The sequence below is a fragment of the Sander lucioperca genome, chromosome 9 (assembly GCF_008315115.2).
Source record: "Sander lucioperca isolate FBNREF2018 chromosome 9, SLUC_FBN_1.2, whole genome shotgun sequence".
Taxonomy (NCBI): domain Eukaryota; kingdom Metazoa; phylum Chordata; class Actinopteri; order Perciformes; family Percidae; genus Sander; species Sander lucioperca.
In genome coordinates, this window is record NC_050181.1 from 28,582,484 (window position 1) to 28,609,114 (window position 26,631).

Below are 26,631 nucleotides of genomic sequence, written 5' to 3' on the forward strand. Positions count from 1 at the left end.
CATGCAGGAGAGGGCCGCAGGTCGGAGTCGAACCTCTATCTATACCAACTGAGCTATCCGGGCGTCCTCTCTCTCTTTTAATCAGTCTGTTATTGTTGTTGAAAACAAGTGAAGGAGCTTTCTCAGAGAGATATATATATTTTTAATATATCCTAAGCTATTTATTTCAGATAACTTTCTGAATGTGTTGCAGCTGTATATTTTCAAACTGGTAAAGGAAACCCTGTCTTCGCATTTTATTTTAATCACAATCTGTTTTAATAAAAGAGCTTGTGAAGAGTGGCTTTGACTTAAAACTGAACATTTAGCCCACTTGGTAAAAAAATACAGAGCTATATATCGTGTATCCCCATTCAGCGTTAACGGTGACGCGAGGAAAAATTTGGGCGCACCTAAATTTTGTGCTGGTGCACCTAAATAAAAAAGTTAGGCGCACCAGTGCAACCAAGGCAAAAAGTTAGTCTGGAGCCCTGAATAGTGATCTCTAACTTGATGACATTGAGCATAATAACTAAAAAATTAAAAACACAATTGTTTAAAATGTTTTGCAGTTTTAATGAGCCAAGTCTGTAACATGAAAAGTCAAATATTTCTTGTAAAAAAAAAAGAAAAATTAAGAAGACATTTCAAATTTCAGTTTACAAAATCTGAAAAAACGGTCTCAATATATAGAAATATATCCCTCTTCAACTCACTTGCTTGCGTCTGAAGAGCTCCTCCTCATCCCTCCTCTTTTGCTCCTCCTGCTGCCTCCTCTTCTCCTCCCTCCTCTTACGCTGCTCCTCCTCCTCGCGCTTCGCCCTGAGTTCAGCGTCTCGCCTCTCCTGCTGGAGCTGGAGGGAAAACATCAGGAGTCAAACGAAAGGCATACGCTGAGATTAGAATAAGCAACAAAAAAGGTTTTACTCTATCCTATCTGTTTTACATCTGGCCCCTTTTGATTACGGTTATTGTGCCTGCTAGCATTGCTACCAATTTGTCCAGCTAGCAATTAAACAGCAGTGAAGACGTACCTATAACCTTAAAAAAAACAAAAAAAAAAACAAGGAACTTAGCAAAATGTAGATGTAATTTTGCCTTCTAAGGCAGAAGTCTCACAACTGAACCCACCTTTTGAAGCTGTTCGAGAGTTGGACCCTGAGTAGAAGGATTCATTGTTATGTCCCAAAGACTGGCTTCACCGCCTACATGGAAATAAAATTTGGTTATTTCAGCATCATAAAAAAGGTACAGACATGTGTTGTCATTGTGCATACATCCAGGGGCAGTGCAGAAAGTACCTGACGGCTGTGAAGCTGAGGTATGCATGTCCCACATGGACCCTGTATCTGGCACTGACATCGACCTGTTCATCGAAGGCATCATACCCTGCTCACTGCACCTGGAACAAACAAAGCAAAGTCAAACACTGAAAGTAAAGTCCAAAGTCAACATCTCCTCTGTAAAATGACAGAAACTAGGTCTCAAACACAAATGAATGTACACTAGTCCAGACATGTAAGGTGAAACCTATATCCCCCCCATAGGCCGACCTGTTAATGAGCTGGAATAGCTGCTGCTGTTGGAGCTGCTGATAAAGAGCTGCTGCTGCCAGCTCCTGTTGCTTTTTCAGACGGTCCTGGTCCAGGTTTCCCTGAAAAGAAGACAGCGATCACAAGTCAATACAATGCAAACACAAGATACCAAAAACACAGCTATCCATATGTAGTGGGATAATGCTAAGAAAGACGAGATAAAGAAAGATTTGTTACAAATGAACCATACAGGAATTGTGCATTCCCATAAGTTTATGTAAAATGTAACATAGGTAATCAGGAAGACATGAGAATATTTGTAGTGTTACATTACAGCATTAAATACAGGTATAGAACCTGCCCTGTTCTGCTCCACTTATTTGAAGCTTTCATGCAACCAGTGACTTTTACTGGAGGCCACTGCATTATATGGTTTTATGACTGTGGTGTAAATATTGATAAATGAAGATAGATATTATTATAACATACTAGCTGTAACACAATTAAAATGACATGTCTCAAAATCAGGTGGGGTCAATTTTCAGAAATCTTTCATGTTAAATTGAATTTGAATGAATCATTGGTCTTTTACCGTAACCTGTCTATCAAGCTTCCCTCTCCTCTGCATCCTCCCCTCCCCATCCTCTACGTTGGCTGAGCTCTGACTCACAGTCCCGGCGGGCCCTCGGGTGGGCTGCGGGCGCTGCGTTGGTGGTGGCTGTCTCACCAGCAGGGGCGGCGGGGAGGGCCCTGGGGCGAAGGGCACGCGGCCCCACATCTTGATGACGTCGCCAAGGGGTTGGAAGCCCTCGTCGCAGCCCCGCTTCACCAGAAGGGTCATGGTGAAGTAGCCAGCCTGGAACCACTCGCACATCTCCACTGTGGTGAATGGACCTGGTAGAGGGTGGGATAGACATATTTATGAATCAATATGCTGTGCTTGCATGTATGAGTGTAAGACCAACTGTAAATGCCACGGTGTGTGAGTGTACCCTGGATTTCTCCCTGTGGGTCCTTGTAGAACCACTTCATGGCGGCCTCATGCGACAGCGGCAGAGCAGCTGCTGTGTTCCTGCTCTCCTGCTGCTGCTGCAACGCCTGGGTGAAACACTCCTCCTCCAAAGAAGTGTCCTGCAGTGATGCCACCATCCTCTCTGCCTCCTACACAAACACACGTGCATGCAAGCTGTCATTACACCATCACATCCCAGCAAGTTCACCTTTGTGGACAGAGCATTTAGGCATTTAGCTTGGGTCTTTTAATTCAGCTTAACCATCAGGTGGATCTGCCATGACTGATATGATCCAAAAGTTAAAGAAATGGGGGTACATTCCATAGATTCTCCGTTTTATTCAAAGTAATGACTCTAGAATATCCTGTAGCAAAAGAATCACTAGTTGATTAGAGTTAAATGTGCTTCCTGTTACAGTTATATTATGTTTCTGAGACCGCTGCTTGAACTGGGAGTCCTGTTGTTCCTACCTGCTGCAGGTGCTTCATGCCCTCATCATCCTCTGCATCTCCTCCAGGTGGAGGGTGGAGAGGAGCAGCAGAGGAAGGGGGTGGGGGAGGCAGACTGGAAGAGGTGGGGGCGCTAGGGCTCAGCTGGGCCTTGGAGCCCCCTAGCGGAGCCATGTCTGACACAAAAACAACAAGAAACATTAGTAAAACAATGGGCCCTATTTTTAGTGTTTCTATTTATGGGATGGTGATGTTGGATGTGGCGGGTAGAGCCACCTACTGGCTCTGTATCAGATACAGCAGGAACAGCGGGGCCAGTAAACAAGATATTAAGTGACTCCGGCTAAACATATTATATATCAAAACAAAATATCAACTTCGCTAGTTTCCTCGTACATACTTGTGAGACTAAAAGAGATTGGCTGAATGCAAGAAAAAGGTACTTTATTGTCACATACACATACATGTAGCAAAATTCATTCTCTGCATTTAACCCATCCCTCAAGGGAGCAGTGGGCAGCCATTTACAGCGCCCGGGAATCAACTCCAGATCTGAGCCAGTGCCTTGATCAAGGGCAAGAGAACACCATCAAAAAACCTAGTACATGTTTTTTGATGGTGGGGGAAACCGGAGCACCCGGAGGAAACCCACACAAACATGGGGAGAACATACAAACTCCACACAGAAAGGCCCGGAACGACCTGGATTCGAACCAAGAACCTTCTTGCTGTGAGGCCCCAGTGCCAACCATTGGGCCACCGTGCTAGCCAAAAGCGCTAAAGTTAAATAGCCAGGACAACACTTCAAAGCAGAATTTGTAATACAAGAAAGAAGTATTTATAGCCAAATGTTTGGATAGCAATGGTCTGAAAGTTAACTTTTTACAACAATCAGATATAGTACTGGTTGCTCCAGTGCTTCTAAAAAAAAAAGAAAAAGAAAAAAAAAAAAGCAGAAGCCCATATTTCTATGGAATCCATTTCTCAATTTCATTTTTTTTTTTTAAACTGATCCATTCACAGAAAGTGAAAAAAAATGCTATTTGGCTGTTTAACGGTTGAAATCTTGACACTGCCAATAATCTGACAAAAGCAGGGTATGAATAATGGTGGCCTTCCTGCAAGCATGTGACAAACACTGATGCCTTTAGTTTGCAAACTCATAGCTCCATAAAAAGCATAATAACGTTGCTAACTGAATCGGTTTGTGTCGTACACATGTCTACTTAAACACAAAAACATGGAATAAGGTGTACCGTCACTGGGCATGCTGCTGGCCTTGACAGGGTGGCTGTTGTTTAGCTGAGGGCTGTCCGCCGCTGGGCCAGCGTTGCTGGGCCGAGGCTCCAGAGCTGGAGGGGTACAGTTTGGGAGAGCTGGAGGAGAGGAGGAAGGCGATGCTGGCTTTGTCTCGCCATCCCCTACTGCAGAGCCACATTCTTTACTCTCTGTGAGGTGAGAACGGAGGAAAGGAAGGAAAAAAAAACATTAAGTAAGATGCCAAAATCATTAGTAATTCATCCTGGGCTTATGATCAACTAGAAAAAAAACTGTATGGACAAAGTGCAAACAATATGCTGTTGTGCACATTTAGGATGTAAAAGGCTCATACATTACGATCCATTTCCTCACGTTTTATTAACATTCCAATTTTGCTTTTAAATCATTTGATCATTGAACATGTATGCAACAATAAGGCTGGCATAGAAAACCCTGTGTATTCCAAAAACATTCTAAAATCATAATTTAAAGAAAAGATTAAGTCTTTCCTCACCGTTGTCTTTGTCTCCTTCAGCACTGTTCCTCTCAATGTCAGCGAAGTTCTCCTCTTCTTCTTCTTCCTCCTCTATCCCCTTAAACTCAAACTCATCCTCCAGGATTGTCTCCTTGCCACCCTTCTGACAGGAAACGACCAAGAGAAGTAGAGGAAACAAAAGAGTGTTAACAAATCCTGACATTCATGAGGGCTGACAATAAAATAAATATACTGGCTGAAATACAAGATGACCCTGTGTAAAGACTTAACTAAAACAAGAACAGGTACTTCACTCACAGAGTCTGTTATTGTGAATATGTTAATAATACCAGGGGTTGAAAATAATTGAAAGACGCACCTTCATAGTCATGAAAGCTCCAGAGGAGTCAAACGTGCCCATCTCCCCATCCTCCTCGTCTGTACACCACTCTGGCAGGCCGTCCCTGTCATCCTCTTGTCCCTCACTGCCTGCACGCCGGCGGCCACCACCATGGCCCTCAGAGTCCCGGAAATCGAAATCAAACTTCCGACGACGACTCTCACCTGGACCAGTATGCTCTCGCCAGCCTGCTGAGCGAGGACCACCATCTGACAAAGAGTTGACCGCCATCAGTGAGGATACTGTCATAAGCAAGTCAGGAAAATATCAATGAAACAGAGTAGGTTCCTACTTACAAAAAATATACAGTAACAAGGTTTCAAAGGAGTAACACATCGCCAAGTTACAGCAGTTGCCCAGACAATCATGTAGTCATGACTTGGGGGTCTGTTATATCCCACCTCCTTGACCTGACTGTTGTGAGAAACTGTTGTAGTGCAGCTGTTTCAGCCCAGTAAAACCCTACTGTCTTTTTTAGAAATCACCAACTGCCACTAGATGTCACTATAGCTACTGTTTAAGTGCCTGCTGCACACATTGTCACAACTGATCTTTGATTGCATAGAGTAAGGAGAAGTATAAATCGTTTTCTTCTACTGAGGCCTACTCTTAAGTGTGAACCAGCACACTCTGTGATTACACTATTCTGAATGTGTGATTACTCTAATTTGAATGGTCACATCCACCTTTTTAATTCCTTAAAGCCACAACGTATTACTGATTACATGAAGAACCAAACAGGCCTGTTAACAGGGATATGCGATATGTTCCAGGTCCAACGTAGGCTTGGTCTAAATTTGGTTGTTCAATACAAAGTGGCCATGTAAGCCACATATGAATCGTTCAGTCACCTGAATCTGTATATTGTAAGAACGGATTTTCAAGTTCTTTTTTTTTTTTTTTTTTTTTTAAACGTTACAGTAAGGACAAATCTTAATCATAAGATATAATGATATGTAATATACCTATTACATACTTAAGTAGGTAAGTAAGTACTTGGTCAAGAACTAAATTGGAAAATGTGACTGAGTTTAGCTGTATTCCAGCTGAGTCCATGTGTGTTTTGACAAAGCAATTGCACCAAAATTAGCAGCAAACTGAGCGTTAAACTAGGGCTGGGTGATACGGAGAAAATCAAATATCACAATATTTCTGACCCAATACCTCGATATCGATATTGCAGCGATATTGTGGGGTTGATATTTGGTGCTTTTACAAAATATTTTTACAATTACATTTTTAATGACTATGTGGATAAAGGCAAATAATAGAACAGCTAAAACAGTCTGGTAAGTTCACAAAATTACATTTTACTGTAATGCAGCTTGTAAAACCAGGAAAGACAACACTTTTATATTCACATTACAATATTACAATATCCAAAATTTAAGACGATATCTAGTCTCATATCACGATATCAATATAATATTGATATATTGCCCAGGCCTACATTAAACCCCTGAAACCTCCAGTTTAATAAACCCTTAGCTAACAGCAACAATGCCTCCATACTGGTGAATAAAACCATATCAAGAGTGTGTGGACTGCCATGTGCATTTTAAAACAAAAATAAATGATGATGCCTTTGCTTTTTCTTGTGTACAGCTTTCATTTTAAACACAAACAAGAATTTGAGGCAGCACTGCAGTAAATCAATAAATACATGTGTGTTTATCGTACCATCCCTGCGGGCTCCAGCGAGTCTCCAGTTGGTGCCCGGCTCCACCCCCTCCTCCTCCTCCTGCTCCTCCCGGAGGATGCGCCAGTTATCGCTGTCAGCCCTTGTGTACTCCTTCCTTCCTGGAACCACGGGACCTACAGTTTCTTCAAAGCCAGGACGCCCCACCTCCCGCCGCAGCGGCTTCTCAAATCGACGCTCACCCCTGAGGAAAGGGGGGGGGGGAGTGATAAACCAAACAATCGCAAAAAAACAGGTTGTTTTTATCTTTAAGAAATTTGTCCAGTCAAAACTTGCAACTCATCACTAGTGATACCAATTCACACATTTTAACTGGGCCCACGAAGAAAAACTAGTGGAAAAATACGACTACTAGATAGTGTAGTTCAGCTGATAACAGAAGACACCTGCAAAAGTGAGAAATCATCCCACAAGAGCTAAAGTCTACAAAAATACCAGAGAGGATTCTTGAGTTAATTACACTGGATGACAGCTTCTGTCCATAGTGACAATAGATGACTTTACTGTGCCATGGAGCCCCCTGGAGCCCCAATTTATATGACTTCAAGTAGTGTGTGCTGGGTTTTTCTTACCGGTCATCCCAGCTCTGGCTGCGGTGTATCTCTCGGACACTGCGTCCAAAACCCACCTCCGCTTCTTCAATACTTCTTTGGTAGAATCCACCTTCACCACGACCTCGTCCTGATTATATACACACGAAGAAGAGGGTGTTTTATATTTAATATTATTAGCATCATCATCTGAATGAGAGAACTTGTGAAAAGTCAGTTGGGATTGTTTCACGCACTCTCTACAGTCAAATGTGCTCCTTTCTGTTAAATCAACCTAATATTCTAAACTTAATTTTTTTTAAATAATTGAACAAACTTTTAAAACTTAAGATGCCCTGTACCTATTTAATTAGCTTGTATCTCTTTCAAGCGGCAGACATAAAATATGAAAGCCACACAGCATCATTCTTCCAAGTGGTTTCTTTGGATGTCCTGAACCGGACGGCTAGTGTTTACATTGGCCTTTTATATGCGCAGAGTGGTGTGTGTGCACAAGGTGAGTTCATCAGCCCTGTGGCTTTAGACAGGTGTGGCTGGACAAAAGAAATACTATTTAGACAGGCCAAGAGGAAGTGTGCTGCATCAAGATGGTGGAAGAAAAGGGGGAAATAAACACTTCAGTGGTTGGCTTGAATAAACTGTTTTACTTTTCCTGGATAACAGCCATTGTAGTTTCAGCCAAGGGTTTTGGGCAGCATTTCTGTTGCTGTTGGACTCGTGTTAGTTTGAGCACAAGTGGTTGTGGAGTCATCATGACTGCACTTAGGCTGAATCAATGCCGTTTCTCTTCTAATGGGTGTCTGGGAGGTTTTTTTTTGCCCTAGTTTTTACCTCGACCACCTCGTGTGGCCCCTCGTCCTCGGACCACTCCAGCTGGGGCAGCCCCGCCCACCCCTTTTCCCATGAGCCTCAGCACCGCCACACTGTTCACAGACATGGAGAAGTTCCTCTGCAGAGAGAGAATGGAAAGAGCAAAAGGGAGGAATGTGAGGAATGTGAACTCGCAGCCACATTTGTCAACCAACAGAACTGCTCGCTTTGGAACTGAGGTCGTATCGCAATGGGATATGGCATGACGAGCTGAAACAGTTCAACATTTGCAGGTATCAGTGTATTTGTGGATGTGCGTTCGTGGCAGACCTGCTCCTCCTCAGTGAGAGGCACCAGTGCCAGTGGCTGCATGGGCTCATCTTGCAGAATAGCAGCAAACTCCTTATCCTGCATGTCCTCTGGGACCTAAAAACAACAACAATAGGCATTTAGGATGACATTACTATCTATCAAAAACAATTTTGACTTCAGAAAAACAACTGACCTACAAACAGGTTTTTATTTTGGAGAATGGGAAAGTCAATAGAAGTTTAAATGCTGTTGTTTAGAAAGTGCTTGATCCCTTTTAGCTTACTCAACTTTACTAAACAATTGAAGACGACTTTTCTTATTCAGCGAGTCCAACAGTCCTGAGAGAAACTTTGTAGAGCTTTCACACTAACCTTGTTGTCTTTGATATAAAGTGCTAACATCTCCTCTCGGCCGTAGCGGTACTCGGCCAACTTGTACTTTGGCATGGCGGGGGAAGGAGGGGGGGACGTCACACTCCCCCCACTGGACAGTGCACGGAGCCTGCGTGAGCAAGAGTTCAGGAATCTTTAAGAATATGGATCATGCATTCTTAATCTCAATACTTCTCGAATCTTGGGTGGAATGGTTGATGCAACTGTAAAGCTGTAACTGTGTATACATGTTTAACAGTATCAAATAAACCAGTAACCAAAGCTTCTGGTCACGTGTCAGTGTTTCAGAAAAGCTACATCTTTGCAGTATTTTTTCTGTCTACTGACTGGAGCTGACATTCAGTGTTGAAATACCACTTAAAAATAACTTTGTGTAAATTCCTATGTTGGCACAGAATATTGTTTAAGCGTGATAGAATTCCTATTAATCTGAACTGGAGAAAAAAATATCTCATGGCATCCATCTTGCAGCAGGGGGAAAAAAAATGATTTACTAGATATTCTGTGATAATAAGTCAACCAACCTCCTACGCAGGTCCCCTGAATACACTTGGCTCAACACAGATGATATATTAGCTTTCCAATCTCAAGATTTCATTTTAAAAAGCTATTACTAGCAGGCCAGATTCCAAGGCCTGCTGTTTAACAATGGCTGCATTCACATGCCTCTACAAAACGTGCCATTGAGTCACAGCCCAACATCAAAACCACATGGCACTCTCAGAGGTGTGGAGGTGGGTGTGGGATGTAAGAGGTAAAAGGAAAGCATCATGAAAGGCCAGTTTATGGCATATCAAAGAAGGTAAAAATAAGTGCCACATCCACTAATATGAATAATAAGAGGAGAGCTGAGGAAGCATGCCAGTGGGTGAGATAATAACAAATGTCTTTGCATGTTTGTATTCACTTCACTTGTATTTACATTAGAAAAGTCTGCTTCCCTCCACAACAAGCAAACAAGCATGGTATCTAAAAGATCTTCCACACTAAAATCTATACATTCATAATCCTTTGTGAGAGTATTATAGAGCAAAGGTTGGCCTAATAGCTGTGACATAAAAATCTTAAATGTGAAGCAGAATGTTTTCACTTGGAATTCCACAACCACAACGACTAACATCTTTGCCGACTTTACTGCCAACTAAACCTTAAATGGTCTAAATAATTTGGTAACGCTAACAGGCATTAAAAGACTTGTAAACATGCTGGCCAGACAGCTGTGCATGGTGAGCCCATGAACTGGCCACTATATAGCTGTATTAAAAAGGTTGCGTGGATTAAAGTGGGCTAGAAGGGCCACAGAGGAAAGCAGCTGCAGATGTGTAAAGAGAGAAATATTCTGTGAGGCTGGCACTGCACCAAGAATGCACACTGCAGTCACAGGCTGTTAGAGATTGAGTGCTAGCAAACTGAAGACTACAAAAATATGAAACTAACAATTATGTTCATCATTAGTTTATCTGCCCATTATTTTCTTGATTAATGACTGTTCATAAAATGTCAGAAAAAAAGTGAAAAATCACCTTTTGTTAGAGTCCAAGATGATGTCTTCAAATAGCTTTTGTTCAAACAACCAAAAGATATTTTGTGTACTATCATATGAGACAAAGAAAAGCAAGAAAATCCTTGCATTTGAAAAGCTGGATACAGCAAATATTTGGCATTTTTGCATGAAACATTACTCAATTAACTGGTCATCAATATAGTTGCTAATTAATCCTCTGTCAAATGGCTTACTACCGGTGAGGCCAGCCCTATAAACGTGAAACTGTGGGACGAGTCATGGAGTTGCCCCATTGGCCATTGCTCTTTCTAAGCTGCCACTCATTAAAAATCTACCGCACACCAAGAACGGAATAGTCTGCTTGTCTTTACAGACTTATGAATTTAACAATTTTGCACATTGACCATACACAGTCCAGCCATATACTGGGTTTCGACTAGGTCTTGTTCCATGAAATCTATGATGGACAATCTTGGTCCCAAGAGGATGGTTCCTAATTTGGTCCGTGACAAGGCGTCTTAGGGCCAGATTTCTATCAAATATGCAGTGGATTGCAGTGAATACCAGTTTTTAATTAACCTCCTGACCTTTCCTTCCACCATCAGGCAAAAATGTCAATTTTACACAAAAAAATAATCTCATAATCACGTGAGCAAACACCATTAAATGTAATGGACACATTCAAAAAGGCCATGCAGACACAATAACAGAAAGCATAGATTTATGTCAAGATTTCTTTAAAAACTACATGGAAAAAAAGTCAAAAAAAAATGCTCACAATAATATCAATTTGAACACCTACAGTATCATGACTGAGTAAAATATCTGCTGATGAAGACCAGGTGATAAGGTCAAAAGCTCCTGAACAAGCAAGTAAAGCACACATTGCATTCAAATCCTAACACACATTAAACTCCATAACGTCTTTAAATGCTTACATTGTTACTAAAAAAAAAAAAAATCTATCTAATCACCATGAAAGCAATCACATGTATTTTCTTCAGGAGATACTTCTCCCTGTATTCAGTACTACTTTAAAAATGTGGTAAAGTAATGTAAAGAAATCAGATCAGTTACCATTCTGGGCCGAAGTTAAGAGTCTCAGCAGTCATATTCCTCACGTCTACACAGAATTGAGTATCTGAGGGAGGAAAAAAAAAAACAAAACAGTTTTGTTTTCTGCAGAAAAAAAAAGTAACGTAAAAAAAATATTTTTTAAATGAGTACGCAAATGAGTAAATGTGCTCCAAACCTTACCCTGTCCAGATGATCGGAGCAGGCTGGACTGGGCTGGACCAGACTTGAGCTGGCTGGCTTTAGTTAGGCTTAGGTGACTAAAAGGCTGAGTGGTGCTTAAGCTGTGGTCACAGAGCTCCCCAAACACACAGACACAAAGAGAATAGCTGCCAGTTTCAGGTGCTTGAGGAATACCAGGTTATCAGGTCCTAACTAGATAAGGAAGGGGGGGGTCGACGATAGTTTGGAGATTGGAAGCTCCTGCTACTCACAGCCGAAAAAGGGTTGATAAACAAAAAAAATTGAAACAAAAAGAACCTTAGAAATTAACGATGGAACAAAATAAAACACTCTTGCTAGTAATAATGTTTTCTTTTTACAGCAGTTATATCTCACATTAAAGTTAAAAATATGAATTGATTTATCAAAAAGGTAACGCAGGAACAAAATAACAGCCAAAACACTGAAACAGGCTGCTGGAACAGCTGCCAAGAGCAGACGCGACTCGTACTCCTCTTTTCTTTTCTCTCTCTCCCTCCGTGCCTTTTTGTCTCGCTCCAACTGAAATGTGGATTGACGGAGACCCTCCAGGTAACTCCTTTATTTCCTGTCCTCCTCCCTTTGCACCACTGAAAATGAAGCACAGTTTGAGAGAGGGGATCAGAGAAATCAAAACAATTAAAAGACAGATGGAAAGAATCATGTTAGAAGTGTACACTTAATACTGTAAATTAGCTGTCGGTGAAATCCTTTTTCACCATTTGGTAGTCCGCCTATATTGTGAAAGGAAAGCTAGTGCGATTTGATTTTCCGTTGTGTAGCCTTTGACGCACTATTTTTACAGCATGCCTTGGTCTCACTCAAAGGGTATGGGCCCAATTTGATCAATCCGTTACAGCACACTGAGCTGGCAGAATAACACTGTGGTATACCTACACTTAATAAATGAAACTAGCAAACTATTTATAGTGTAGTGCTCAATCATGGCCATGTCATGTTTCTGCTGCTCACAGGAGATTTCCCAACCAAACATCTAGGGAATATATTTCAGTGATGTAGTGAACTAGCTGCTTCTAAAATCATGCAGCTGTTTGGGAATAGTCCCTTAAAATGTCATGGCAACTACACCAATATCCAGGCAACCATATGTCAACAGTAAATGCTCATATGCGGTTAGTATGTCTCTATGACATGAACTACATTACATTTAAACATGTTGAACAACTTCTTTGCCATTATGTTTGATACATGAGTAAGCCACATCACTTTAAGTAAAGTTAACAGTGACAGATGTACAACTGGGACTGGCAGAAGGAAAATTGCCAATCTGGCTGTTAGCATTATTCACAAGTTATACTAATGTTTATGAACGTAACTGTGGGTATTTTAAACCTATAATACCTTATTTTCAGACTTTCTACCATCACAAAGATTGTGTTAGTTTCCACATTCCAGTTGCAGAGAACACTGTTCTCTAAATACACTGCCATCAGGCAAACACGATCTCAACTGAAATCAAGATGTGATTTAACACAACTCCTTCTTTTAAAATGTAGGGGTGGGAGATGTTCCATGATATGCACTGATATTATGCTTCCCAAGCACCATCTATCTTTTGCTTAGGCTGTTGTTCAGAGCTCTGGTGTAATTCTGTTTCAGTTTTTAATATATATGTATACATACATACATACATACATTTATATATTTATATTTACATTATTTTCTAGGTTGCTACGCTTCATAGGCTAATCCAAGGAGAAGAGCAATAAAAAAGGCACACAATTTTAATTAAGACTGCCTTTTATCAGGCAAGATGTTAGTAGGGCTTTTTCTTCTGCGCATGAAATAACTTTATGATTAAAGATCTGGCACTAAAAAGTCACAACAATTAATTGAACTATAAAACTAGCAAACTAAGCATATGTTCACATTCATTTTAACTTAAGTGTTTTTGTCCTTTGGATCAATGTGTAGAAGGTATCATGGACAATCAATTCCAGTGACTTAAACACATCAGCAGCAGATTTTATCAGCTGTACACAATTACAATCACTTTGTAAATTGATAAAATAATCCAATGTTTAGGATTGGTTGACATGGTGGTATACACTGTGAGATGAGAGAAAACGGTTTACGGTCAAGGATTTTGTCTTTTTAGAAAGTGTAAATCTTTTTAAATCTCTGGCTGTATTAAGCCATTGTGCGCAATATTCCAAATTAGAAGGACACATTCTGGCTATATTATTTGTGTGTGTGTGTGTGTGCGCATATATATATATATATATATATATATATAGAACTGAATATTTAATATATGTATGAATATATGTATGTCAACAAGTACCGAAATTTAAGTGACAAAATATAATCTTCATGCAGCTAAATTGGGACAAAACCCCACTGTTGAAAATGGCATTATACTATTTCCATCTGTGGTTGCCATAACTGTTTAATAAACTGCATTAAGCTACTGATGAGAATGCCTCAAATATCTAGAAATTATTTGATACTGGTAATAATAATTAAGGTAATGTTTGGTAATTAATTGTGATTTATAACAAGTGCATGTTTTCAGTTATTTGCCAGTTTAAAGGCTGAAAAGGGATTAGGATTAATTTATGGCACTAGATTTGAAAATAATACAAATGACAGATCAGTCAAGACCTATCATAATTTTAATAACAGAAGAAACTTTACAGGGAACTCCAACAAACATCTGGACCGCTTGCGGTTACTGTGGCTTCAAAGTATTTCTTCATGCCACAACAGGCACATAATTGACATCTTTAGTACTACGTTTGTGTTGAAAAAAAACTGAAGCAAGGTCACGCAGGTATAACGTTGCTTGAAGAACATAGTTACTTATGCATTTAGATATTTGCAAATGTTATGCACTTCTAAATGTGGCGGGATAACAATTTAAAGCTGCGAGAAGGCCGTCTGAAAAGCTACGCTAAGCTGGCATTCAATGGATACCAATATGGAACTTTACCAAACTGAACACTGCTTATTGTTTGGTCGTAAAGACGGCTAACATATTGACAAAATAGCTCGAGTTGACATTAGCTAACGTACAGTCAGTGGTTGTGTGCTACATTAGCGTATAACGTTAGCTGCATAGTTCGTCTTTCACGCCAACTAGCTACAGTAACTTAGAACGACTTGTGGGTAACGTTAAAGGAAGAAAAAAATCGTTATAGCAGTAGTTGCCATCCACAATATCATATTTCTGTTGCATTACAAAGATTGGTTAGTTAGCTTGCTACCTAACCTAGCACAAGGTATGCGTTGATCGTAAAGGCCTTGGCTTGTAGGTTCAAATGACACCAGATATGATGGCGGAGGGGGCGGAGTGTTGGGATCAGACTCCCCGGCCTTCTCCGCCAATGTGCAGACCACCACCTCCACTCCGCTGTCGGTGTTAAGCTAGGGCTAATGCGATGTAAACAAAACAAAACACAATGACAAAGACAGGAGAGTTTCCACCGTAAAAGAACTTAGTGCAACATGCTTTCCTCACGACATATAAACCCAAACCATTCGCGCTGCAAGAGCCGAGGTTAGCTTGTTAGCTTACGGCAGCCAGCTAGCTAGCTAAAAGACAAGCTGGAAAGAGGAACCATGGCTTACCTTCACTGTTTATAGCTAACGTTACCAGACTGGTTGTCTGCACCGTGTGTCTACAGCCAATATATCGTATGCATTGGTCTCTTTAAACACTGTAAACGTATTCATTCGACAGAATCGTACTTTTAGAAAGTCGTGCTCTGTATTTTATTTATTATTTTTTCCCTCTCCTCCAACGGTCGCTGCTGCGTATCAGTATGTGTCTGCTGGCTCCTAGTCGCTGCTCTTCTTGTTGTTTGTGTTTCGGAAACATGGCCGTCCGTGTGATACCACGTGACTGGACATTGACAAGCTGCTAACCAATGTTGTAGCAGGGCAAACATACCCCTATTTAACAGCCTCAAAACCGATGTGTACCCATAGACTGTATATACAGTCTATATGTGTACCGCACTTTAAAACGGCATTTTCATATGCAGGGCGTCATTGCTGGGATTAGCCAGTAAACTGAGCAGCGAGGCCAAATTTAGCATTATATTGTATTTTTAAGCATACATCGAAAACAGCCAGCTCACTACACATTCACTAGGCAGGAACGTGTAGACACAGAATAACGAAATTAACTTATGACAAAGTTGTTTCATGGACTTTGCAGTCAATAGAATCGTGCTTCAAATGCATAATGCTATATTTTGAGTTATTAGCTATCAATACCCTTTAAAATGAAGTGAATGCCTAGCAGAGCATGTTGAGTAGCAATGTCGAACTGAGCATGTGGAAGGCAGAATAGTGTTTAGTCAGCAGAGGGCGCTGTTGAATAACGGTGGCACTATATGAATATAGAGTAGTAAATGATTTTGGACATGGGCCATTCTTCACATACTGTAAACATGCATGAAGGCTAAATTAGTACTGAGATTATATTGCATGCGCTCTTGACAAGGGGGTGAAAGTCGAAAAACATTGAGAAAATGTGCAGAAATAAAAACAAACTTAAGTGTTGTAGGTGTGTATCATCTGGAAATATTTAAAATGGAATTAATTAAATGAAAATTAATATTGAATATGTGACAACATGAATAGAAGAGGTGCAGATACATGCATGGGATCAAACTAGCTGAACACAAGAGGCCAAAATGAAGAAAATTAACATCACAGCCATTATAGATATGAAGAAGAATGAAGCAAATCAATTCAACTGCAGTGTGACACTCGCACAATAAAGTGTAAATCAACACTTTTTAAGACAAAATAATAAAATAAATACTCATTAAGTATGTACAAACTAAGTAGAAAAGCTTGCAGAAGTAATTACAGAAAAAGTAAACAGAAAGAGTAATTAAGATGTTTGTAGCATAGCACATTTGATAACTTTTTAAATCCTCATGATTCTTCGTTTTGTTTTCATGTTTGGATCAGTCATCGAGGCAGGTATAGCTATAGGTCACTGTCAAACCATGAAAGACTACACTTAATGTTGCTATAGCTTACACTGTTCTAAAGGAGTCTGAGAGAGAGGGAATTACATTAAGCAGAAAGATTTTATCTTAATTTAAAAAGTCTTATGACCCTCCACCGGTGGTTTCCATTCCTACCTCACTGAGAGGAGGCAGGTTAGCTGGATCCTCCTTGATTTCCATCCTCAGGCTGCTGCGGGATGACACTCCATCTTGTTGTAGAAAAACAAGTTGCTGTGATTCATGGGACACAAAGAGGTGAAGGAGTCCCACTTGGCCACTGGCACTTCTGACAATGAAAGTGAGGTGGGCCAGGCCTCGCGGCGGAGGGCAGCAGGTGCGGGTGGTGTGCCTGGTGGGTCAACACATATTGTGCAAGCATCATGGGAGCTAGGAGTGGAACCCTGAGTGCAGATGTTGGAGGCTGGAGCAGTAGTATTTTACAGAATGCAGTCTTCACTAGCCCTCCTCATTCCCTTCTTCATTCCCAGGATATTTAACCAGCTGGATAACGGTTTGATTTTCACTAAAGGGAGTTTGGGTTTGGACTTGGCAGGGACGAGGAGGTCGGTAGTACTACTTGTACAGCCACCCAATAGAAATGTATCTGATAATGTGTTTACCCGTATTTAGCTTGGCTTTATCGAATGCCATGTACCACTGGTACCTTTATATGTAGTAAATTGCTATGTACAAGTTATATCTATGATCAGTGGTCAAATGTAACTAAGTTTACTCAAGTACTGTACTTAAGTACACATTTGAGGTAGCTGTACTTACTTGAGTCTTTTCTCTTAATGCCACATACTACTTTTACTCCACTACATTTTAGAGGGAAATATAGTACTTTTTACTCCACTATATTAGTCTGACAGCTTTAGTTACTACTTTAAAGTTACTTTTAAATTAATATTTTTGCACACAAAACATGTAGTTTATAAAATACAATGTTTTATTAGAATTAAACTACCCAACAATATGACAGCCTACAAGTCCAGCTGAAATGATTAGACCATTAAACACTTAGTTGATTGACAGAACTGTTTGGATCGTTTCCAGTTTCTAAAATGTGAGGATATTTCTGCATTGAGTACTTTTACTTTTAATACTTTGAGTACATTTTCCTGATTATACTTACATACTTTCACTTAAGTAACATTTTCAATGCAGGATTTATACCTGTAACAGAGTATTTTTACAGTGTGGTATTAGTACTTTTACTTAAGTAAATGATCAGAATACTTCTTTCACCACTGTCTATAATGCAAACACAATGTAGCTGCAAGAGGAACCATCTCTGTATCTGGGCAAATCTATCAACCTATAAGAGCATGTTTGACAGAGGAACTATCTGGTCAGATGTAAAGTACATATACATGGGTGTGAATTTATGAGATAAACTAGTATACAACCTGGCAGAAGTCTGTGCAGAGATGCATGGCTGCACAGACATTGCAGGAGCAGATAAGTCAACTGTTCAGCCAATATATCCACTCTGAGCTGCTGCTGCTTTGCATGCATGCATAGTCTCCGTCCAACAGTTATTACACTTGACTAGATCATGACGGCAACACCAATACGGCATGACACATTAACCAAACATTCCTCATTACCACATGGAATTCTTTTATTCATAGTGGTGTGTGGCAGCACATGTCACACCCCCGAGTGACGAGCAAAGGACCCTGTTTTTGTATTACTTTACTCAAGTTGTGTGACGATGCATCTGTTTTGCACCTGCGCTCTATCCTTCTCCCTGCTGATGGCGTCCCCCCTGGTGAGTGCCAGTGTGTCCAACAGCTTCAAAGACTGCAGCCATTTTTTCTACATGCAGACACCACCTGCAGGGATGAAGGGCACCAACCTGAGGAGGGTCTGCCAGAAGTATGCAGACAAACAGCGCTACGCCACGTTGTATGACAGCAGTCGGCACCTCCCCCTCTACTCAGCCTACATCTTTAAGAAGTCTGATGGGAAGAGGAGGATGGACACACCATGGATGTATGAGCCACAGGTAGAAACCAATGTTTTGGGTTTTTTTGTCACTTAGTGTTAAGCATTAGAGAAGCTTAATGTTTTAGGGCAAGGGGCAATAATGATGCTTTAAAGACCCTTCAGAGTGGCTGGGCTGGTTCAGTGGTAGAGCAGGGGCACATATACTGAGAGGTTTATGCCTCGACGCAGAGGTCCAGGGTTCAAATCCGACCTGTGACAATTTCCTGCATGTCTTCCCCCTCTCTCTCCCCTTTCTCACCTAGCTGTCCTGTCAAAAATGAAAGGCGGAAAAGCCCCACAAAAAAAATCTTAAAAAGACCCATCAGGTCAAAACAATTGGACAATCACCCAAACATGTCCCCAAAAACACTTCTCTTAAAATGTTTTTTAAATAGGAATAGACTTTTTGGAAAATACGCTTATTTGCTTTTTTGCAGAGAGTTAGATGAGAAAATTGATATCACTCGTCTCCGTGGTAAATATGTTCTGGAGCCTGCAGATGGTTAGCTTAGATTAGCACAAATACAGCTAGCCTACACATACAAAAAACATATATATATTGAGCGTGCAAACATGAGATCTTCTCATCTAACACTTGGCAAAAAAAGCTTTTCCCAAAACTACTCCTTTAAGAATTAAAAACATGAATTGGATCATTATTGTCTAAGCACAAACTAACCAGTCATTACTGACATTAGATTTAAGAAAGAATTTGGAACTTTTTCAGTGGAATCCTATTGCAGTCAGAGATTAGATTAGTGGTACTGCATCTTGTCGTTTGGAATACAGGCACTTTGAACATGATCAACACCACATTTCTTTCATTCCTATTCCTTACAGTTGGTTTCTGATGATGAGAGTGGCAACATGAGAGCCCTTCCCCTTACTGAAGACACCCCCCCTCTGATTGAGGACAGCCAGGCCGTGTTGGAGGACTACACAGATGCTGTAGAATATAGACGTGGCCCACTGAATCCTGACCTGCACCAATCACAGCCAGATGACAAATCCTCCACATATACTCTGACTAATGTAGTCCCATTAATCACAACCTTCCTGGACGCTTCCTGGAACCCATACTTGGACATCATCCGCCGCCGCCTCAACAACTTCTGCCACGGCACATCTTTCGTGGTGACAGGGGTGACCGTTTCTGGGGGGACCCTCAAACGAGATAACAAGGACCGACTCGCAATCCCAAAACACCTATGGCTGGCTTACTGCTGCCCGCGGTTTGACCATAACTCTCCGTATGAGGTGAGGTTCATGTTCCCAAGTTATGGGGGCTATGCACTGAATGAACAGACTGACCACAGCGTGGTGGAAGTCCCTCTAAAGACTCTGGAGATCTTCCTGAAGAGCCAGTCAAACATAGACAGTGACCTGTCTATTTTCTACAAGGGGTGTGTGTCAGAAAAGAGCTTCAGAAAGAAGAGAGACCCGACCAGTGTTTCAGTATCATGGGACAATCCTGAACGGGATGCACATGGATAAAGTATACCTATAAACAGAACTAGCTCGGATAAACTTGAATAGAAGCAGTGTTAGGTAGTCCTGGCTTTACATGTTTAAAAAAAAAATTGGAATTATATTAAAGAGTGAAAGGGCCATGTCATGACTGAAATGGCTCTTCATTTTGCCTCAGACAGGGCAAATTTAGATTCAGATTATAGCTCTCTATCAGTAGTAGTATGTGAGAAGGGGCCATAGTACACATGACCAATTAGCACCACCAAAGGAAATAATGTGTAAATGCACATTAAAAGGTGCACACTAGTATCACACTACCATAAAGTTGGGGGATTTACAAGACACTGATTATAAAAAATAATTATCAAAATCAAAGCAGCAGAGCCTGAGTTATCCTGACTTTACTGTCAAATACTAGGACTTAGAACCTACATTTCCCATCATGCAATGCAACTGTATGGCATAAAAGAAGAAACTCCACTTGTAGGTTATACTAAATCAGATTAGGCCTTAGTCCAAGCAATGGGTTTATACTACAGGCCTATATATGGCAGTGCTGAACAAATGAAGCGTGAATGCTTCAATATTTTGCTAACTAATCTTATCTTATGAAACTGTCTATGAGAAATGTGTAAAAAAAAAAAAAAAGGTGCTAAAACATACAAAAAGTTGCACAAACAGGCCAGAGCCAAAGCTGTAAAAATGTCTTCATAAGGAGTGCAGCTCATATAGTGAGTTAGTAATTCTTTTGCATTTCACAGGATGCAACATGCATGACATGAAAGAGTGTTGGAGAGTGGAGTGTTGAAACTTTGTTGGATAAGTTAGGGTTCCTGTTCGTGAATAGATTATGAATCAATACAGTTAAAACAGGCTATTTCTTAAGGCTTTTACTGTGGATATGATTGTTTTTTTTTAAGATGATTTTTTTGGGCATTTTAGGCCTTTATTTATAAAGGACAGCTGAAGACATGAAAGGGTAGAGAGCGGGGAATGATGCGTGCAGCAAAGGGCCGCAGGGCGGAGTCGAACCCGCGGCTGCTGCGCCGAGGAGTAAACCTCTAAATATGGGTGCCTGCTCTATCAGGTGAGATACCCAGGCACCCTGTTTTCTATTTTTGCTAAAGTTGTATATACTGATTAATGTTTAATACAGTGACTGTAAAAAGAAGGTCTAATATCAATTACATATCTGTGAAAAAAAACATTAATAAAATAAATTAAAAAAAACAAAAAACTATTATATTTCATTTATAATATATATGGTTATGAGTGTACTGTCTATGAATCTCTAGTGTTTCTTTATTCTCTCTATTTATTTCTATTACTCTCATCCCTTATTTTGTAATGAAATAATTCTGTACTTGTAACCTTGCCGTTGTTTTAATGAGTAATCTGCACAATTATGTTTCATTAATTAATTTCTCCAACTGTTTTTATTGTTACATTGTCGTACTTTTTCAAGGAGTTTATTTCAAATGTATTCCCCAAAAGTTTTTTTTTTTTTTTATAATAGCAGGCCAAAGGGATGGGAATCTTAGGACAAGTTAGAGATGTAAGAAGAAGTTTTTAGAGGGTGTGAGCAGTGTAACAGCTGCTACATAAGGATGTTACTGTTTTAATAAGATACACTGTTGCAGTTTAGGGCGTTTTCACACATGAAAGTCCGAACCAAGGTCCGGACCAAGGTTCATGTTTTTGTTACATTGTATACATTTGATCCGGTGAGTTTTGGTTTCACACTGCAGTTATGCAAGCGCACTAAAGATCTATACGTGACAAAACTACGTCCTGCCGTCATCACATACGTGAGCTGCGTTTCCAGATACTTATAATTGATTGGTTTGTAGACGGGCTTCCCCGTCCTCTCGTATCTCTCTCTGTGTCCGAGTTTTTTCAACTGCCTGCTGCTCTCCCCTACTGACTGCTACTCTCCCCTACTGACTGCTGCTCTCCCCTACTGACTGCTACTCTCCCCTACTGACTGCTGCTCTCCCCTACTGACTGCTGCTCTCCCCTACTGACTGCTCTCCCCTACTGACTGCTACTCTCCCCTACTGACTGCTACTCCCCTACTGACTGCTGCTCTCCCCTACTGACTGCCACTCCCCTACTGACTGCTACTCTCCCCTACTGACTGCTGCTCTCCCCTACTGACTGCTCTCCCCTACTGACTGCTACTCCCCTACTGACTGCTACTCTCCCCTACTGACTGCCACTCCCCTACTGACTGCCACTCCCCTACTGACTGCTACTCCCCTACTGACTGCTGCTCTCCCCTACTGACTGCTGTTCTCCCCTACTGACTGCTGCTCTCCCCTACTGACTGCCACTCCCCTACTGACTGCTACTCTCCCCTACTGACTGCTGCTCTCCCCTACTGACTGCTCTCCCCTACTGACTGCTACTCCCCTACTGACTGCTGCTCTCCCCTACTGACTGCTGTTCTCCCCTACTGACTGCTGCTCTCCCCTACTGACTGCTGCTCTCCCCTACTGACTGCCACTCCCCTACTGACTGCCACTGCCCTACTGACTGCTACTCTCCCCTACTGACTGCTACTCTCCCCTACTGACTGCTGCTCTCCCCTACTGACTGCTGCTCTCCCCTACTGACTGCTGCTCTCCCCTACTGACTGCTGCTCTCCCCTACTGACTGCTGCTCTCCCCTACTGACTGCTACTCCCCTACTGACTGCTGCTCTCCCCTACTGACTGCTGCTCTCCCCTACTGACTGCTGTTCTCCCCTACTGACTGCTGCTCTCCCCTACTGACTGCTGCTCTCCCCTACTGACTGCTACTCCCCTACTGACTGCTGCTCTCCCCTACTGACTGCTGCTCTTCCCTACTGACTGCTGCTCTCCCCTACTGACTGCTGCTCTCCCCTACTGACTGCTACTCCCCTACTGACTGCTGCTCTCCCCTACTGACTGCTGCTCTCCCCTACTGACTGCTGCTCTTCCCTACTGCCGCGACTCTTTTTGTTTTGTTGTGATGTTAAGAAGCAACATTTTCTGGAGAATTTATTCAGAGACAAACGGAAACCTACACTGTACATTTACTACCACTTAAAGGTCCCATGACATGGTGCTCTTTGGATGCTTTTATATAGACCTTAGTGGTCCCCTAATACTGTATCTGAAGTCTCTTTTATATAGGCCTTAGTGGTCCCCTAATACTGTATCTGAAGTCTCTTTTATATAGACCTTAGTGGTCCCCTAATACTGTATCTGAAGTCTCTTTTATATAGGCCTTAGTGGTCCCCTAATACTGTATCTGAAGTCTCTTTTATATAGACCTTAGTGGTCCCCTAATACTGTATCTGAAGTCTCTTTTATATAGACCTTAGTGGTCCCCTAATACTGTATCTGAAGTCTCTTTTATATAGGCCTTAGTGGTCCCCTAATACTGTATCTGAAGTCTCTTTTATATAGGCCTTAGTGGTCCCCTAATACTGTATCTGAAGTCTCTTTTATATAGACCTTAGTGGTCCCCTAATACTGTATCTGAAGTCTCTTTTATATAGACCTTAGTGGTCCCCTAATACTGTATCTGAAGTCTCTTTTATATAGGCCTTAGTGGTCCCCTAATACTGTATCTGAAGTCTCTTTTATATAGGCCTTAGTGATCCCCTAATACTGTATCTGAAGTCTCTTTTATATAGGCCTTAGTGATCCCCTAATACTGTATCTGAAGTCTCTTTTATATAGGCATTAGTGGTCCCCTAATACTGTATCTGAAGTCTCTTTTATATAGACCTTAGTGGTCCCCTAATACTGTATCTAAAGTCTCTTTCCTGAAATTCAGCCTTGGTGCAGAATTACAGCCACTAGAGCCAGTCCCACAATGAGCTTTACTTAGGATGTGCCATTTCTGTGTCTGTAGCTATTGAGGAGTAGAGAGGGGGGGGCAAGGTGGAGAGTGGGGGTGTGGCCTTGACCAACTGCCACTTTGCTCATTTAAAAGCCATGATGCCTCTCTCTCATGGAGGTAACCTTGCTCCTTATGACCTCACAAGGAGGAGATTTCAGATCGGTTCATCTGAGCTTTCATTTTCTCAAAAGGCAGAGCAGGATACCCAGGGCTCGGTTTACACCTATCACCATTTCTAGCCACTGGGGGACCATAGGCAGGCTGGAGGAACGCATATTAATGTTAAAAAACCTCATAAAGTGAACATTTTATGCCATGGGACCTTTAACAAATAAACTGCTGATGTATTCTCTGCTCTGATAGCCGACAGCTGTCTGCTCTGAGCACATTCACCGTCACACACTCTCTCGTGTAGCCTACACACTAAGCACCGAGCTGTTCCTTAAAGGAGCTTCCCCGATCTAGTAACACAAGGAGAGCCTGCCAGAGCTTCCTGTATTTGGTCCGAAAGTCCGAACCATCCAAAAAATGCTTTCACACTGTAAACGAACCGGACCATGGTCCACCTCTTTTGGTCGGACCAAAATTTGGTCTTTTGATCCGGACCGTGGTCCGGGGGAGGTTTCACACCTGTAATTTTGGTTCGGATCAAACTGAAAAGTCCGAAAGTCCGGACCAAATGAGGTGTGTGTGAAAACGGCCTTAGTCAAATGCTATGTGGGGCCATTGATAGCTAAACCCTGACCAGCACCAGTCCAGCTCAGTGGACACTCGGACCAATGTACACCCTGCATGGATACTGATTTTCAGAACACTAGGTTGCCGTATTTGCAAAACAATTGCTTCCAAACTTCTGCCAAGGCACGGCATAATCAAGTCAAGAATAAGTTGCCTTTGCTGCACTCCAACATAAAATATCCTTATATTCTCCTTTAAATTCCTCAATGAATCCTCAAGTCAATTCAAATATATAGACATAATGTTTCCACACTATTCATAATGATATCAATTCTGTATCTGCTTATTCCAGTGCTCATTGAAGAGATATCACATTGATAAAAAGTGAAATGTTCAAATCCAACAGGTATACAAAAAAATCTAAATGTCTAAGTCTATTGTGCAACTTATAATTCAGCATATAACATAGATGGCAATCTTTGAAAATCCTTAGAACATGACTACAATTGTACATAAAATGTGTATTCGAAGCGTGGTTGACCCCAGGGGTGAGTGGGATTAAAAAAGTTAACAAGAGGGAAGATTATCTTTTCTACCTTCTTAAATCAACTATTTATTCAAGTATGGCACTTAAGTGCAAGTTCGGGTTACTTGTACTTTACTCAACTTGCAACTTTATACTTCCACTACATCTCAGAGGGAAATATTTTACTGTTCATTTATAACTGACAGCTTTAGTTACTTTTACAGATTAGTTTTTCATGCCCTTCCTGACCAGTGTTGGGAGTAACGCGTTACAAAAGTAACGCAATTACATTAATGTATTCCTTTTTGCTGTAACGCAGTAATATAACGTATTACTAATTCAATTTCGGTAATATACTCGTTACAATCTCAGTAACGCGAGTTACAACGCATTTTAACGCAACCTTTAGTGGTGTTTTGTTTTTTTAAGAATTCACCAACCCCGCGACACATTTCTTCACAGAAAAAAAACATTTGCTAGATGGACATTATTTTCAGGAGTTATTACGCTGCGTTGAAGTCGAGCTGTCTTTTTTCTGTTCCCGTGGTCAGAGCCAACCAGAGACGATACGGACAACATCTGTGTCCCAACAGGTGACGGTACGTCAGCGCGGACAGCCGTGTGTCCGAGCTGCTGACAGATAGAAACATGTCGAGGCTTGCTACCTGCTTGCTACACGTAATATCATTGCATTTTGTCAGCCGTGGAGAGTATGCCTGTAGTGGAATGGCTTCGAATGATGACCAAAAACACTTGTCTTTTACTGTGACCATTTACTGTTCAATATGTTGCAGTTTTACAAACAAGAAAGTGAGCAACTTAAGCTTGACGGACATGTTTTGCATCTAGCGTCTCACGTTCATGTCAGTAAGCTAGCAAGAGTACACAACAGACAACTTCCGTGTAGCCTACTTCAAAATAAAAGCACTTCCTGTGACGGTTCGCAGTAAAACTAAATTACTGTTAAATAAGGTTGTGTACCTTTTCACATATCAGCTGTAAATCAAGTACTGTAAATAATGTAAATAGTGAGTTTTAATCACACTATAGTTGACCATTTCCTTTAGAGTGTTTTAAACTAAACAACATTAATTTCTTATTCAAGTGCTATAAAACATTTTACAACAATGCCGTACTTCAATACAATGTAAGGAGTATTTTAATTTTCTCCTACTTGCCTATTGTACGTTTTACTTATCTATTTTTATAGCTTTAGTTACTTTGCATATTCATATTAATTATACAAAATATTATGAATAATCTATGATGTATTAAAGTGGATAAAGAGGAGACTTTATTGATCCGGTGGTGAAATTCACAAGCTAGCTGCCAAATCAAACTTCCGCTGTTATTTTGGTGAAAGTAACTCAAAAGTAATGCAAAAGCAGTGTAACGCATTACAATTCAGAGACAGTAATATTGTAATATAACTAATTACTCTCAAATGACAG

The 26,631-nt window shown here is 41.0% G+C and overlaps 2 protein-coding genes across 17 annotated transcripts in view; one reads left to right on the forward strand and one right to left on the reverse strand.

Annotated features, from left to right (window-relative positions):
• gigyf1a (GRB10 interacting GYF protein 1a) overlaps nt 1-15,512 on the reverse strand; it is a 26,240-nt gene extending 10,728 nt beyond the window's left edge. Inside the window, exons 1-19 of one of the 16 annotated variants that reach the window (XM_036005646.1) lie at nt 15,246-15,512; nt 11,637-12,244; nt 11,457-11,520; nt 10,399-10,467; nt 8,855-8,984; nt 8,502-8,597; nt 8,193-8,310; nt 7,383-7,491; nt 6,792-6,994; nt 5,091-5,320; nt 4,751-4,871; nt 4,235-4,424; nt 2,998-3,160; nt 2,507-2,675; nt 2,107-2,408; nt 1,533-1,633; nt 1,281-1,381; nt 1,111-1,184; nt 696-833 (exon numbers count right to left, since the gene is read on the reverse strand). In XM_036005646.1, coding sequence (XP_035861539.1) covers nt 696-833; nt 1,111-1,184; nt 1,281-1,381; nt 1,533-1,633; nt 2,107-2,408; nt 2,507-2,675; nt 2,998-3,160; nt 4,235-4,424; nt 4,751-4,871; nt 5,091-5,320; nt 6,792-6,994; nt 7,383-7,491; nt 8,193-8,310; nt 8,502-8,597; nt 8,855-8,984; nt 10,399-10,467; nt 11,457-11,491 — 2,349 coding nt within the window. In that variant the 5' untranslated portion in view covers nt 11,492-11,520; nt 11,637-12,244; nt 15,246-15,512. Of the gene's footprint in view, nt 1-695; nt 834-1,110; nt 1,185-1,280; nt 1,382-1,532; nt 1,634-2,106; nt 2,409-2,506; nt 2,676-2,997; nt 3,161-4,232; nt 4,425-4,750; nt 4,875-5,090; nt 5,354-6,791; nt 6,995-7,382; nt 7,492-8,192; nt 8,311-8,501; nt 8,598-8,854; nt 8,985-10,398; nt 10,468-11,456; nt 11,521-11,636; nt 12,245-15,245 lie in introns of all 16 variants that reach the window. The other 15 variants (XM_031288539.2, XM_031288536.2, XM_036005648.1 and 12 more) reach the window with 15 other exon arrangements.
• Nucleotides 15,513-17,854: 2,342 nt separating this feature from the next.
• Nucleotides 17,855-20,992, forward strand: si:dkey-85k7.11 (endonuclease domain-containing 1 protein). The gene is made up of 2 exons (XM_031288552.2): nt 17,855-18,653; nt 19,475-20,992. Exons 1-2 carry the CDS (start codon nt 18,360-18,362, stop codon nt 20,126-20,128), a joined length of 948 nt encoding a protein of 315 aa, XP_031144412.1. The 5' UTR covers nt 17,855-18,359; the 3' UTR covers nt 20,129-20,992.
• Nucleotides 20,993-26,631: the final 5,639 nt, after the last annotated feature.

What these genes read in the sequence shown, in the direction of transcription:
- si:dkey-85k7.11 (XM_031288552.2), top strand. Translation starts at nt 18,360, where the DNA reads ATGCATCTGTTTTGCACCTGCGCTCTATCCTTCTCCCTGCTGATGGCG. An exon ending in CATGGATGTATGAGCCACAG is followed by an intron (nt 18,654 to 19,474) that starts GTAGAAACCAAT and finishes TATTCCTTACAG; the next exon opens with TTGGTTTCTGATGATGAGAG.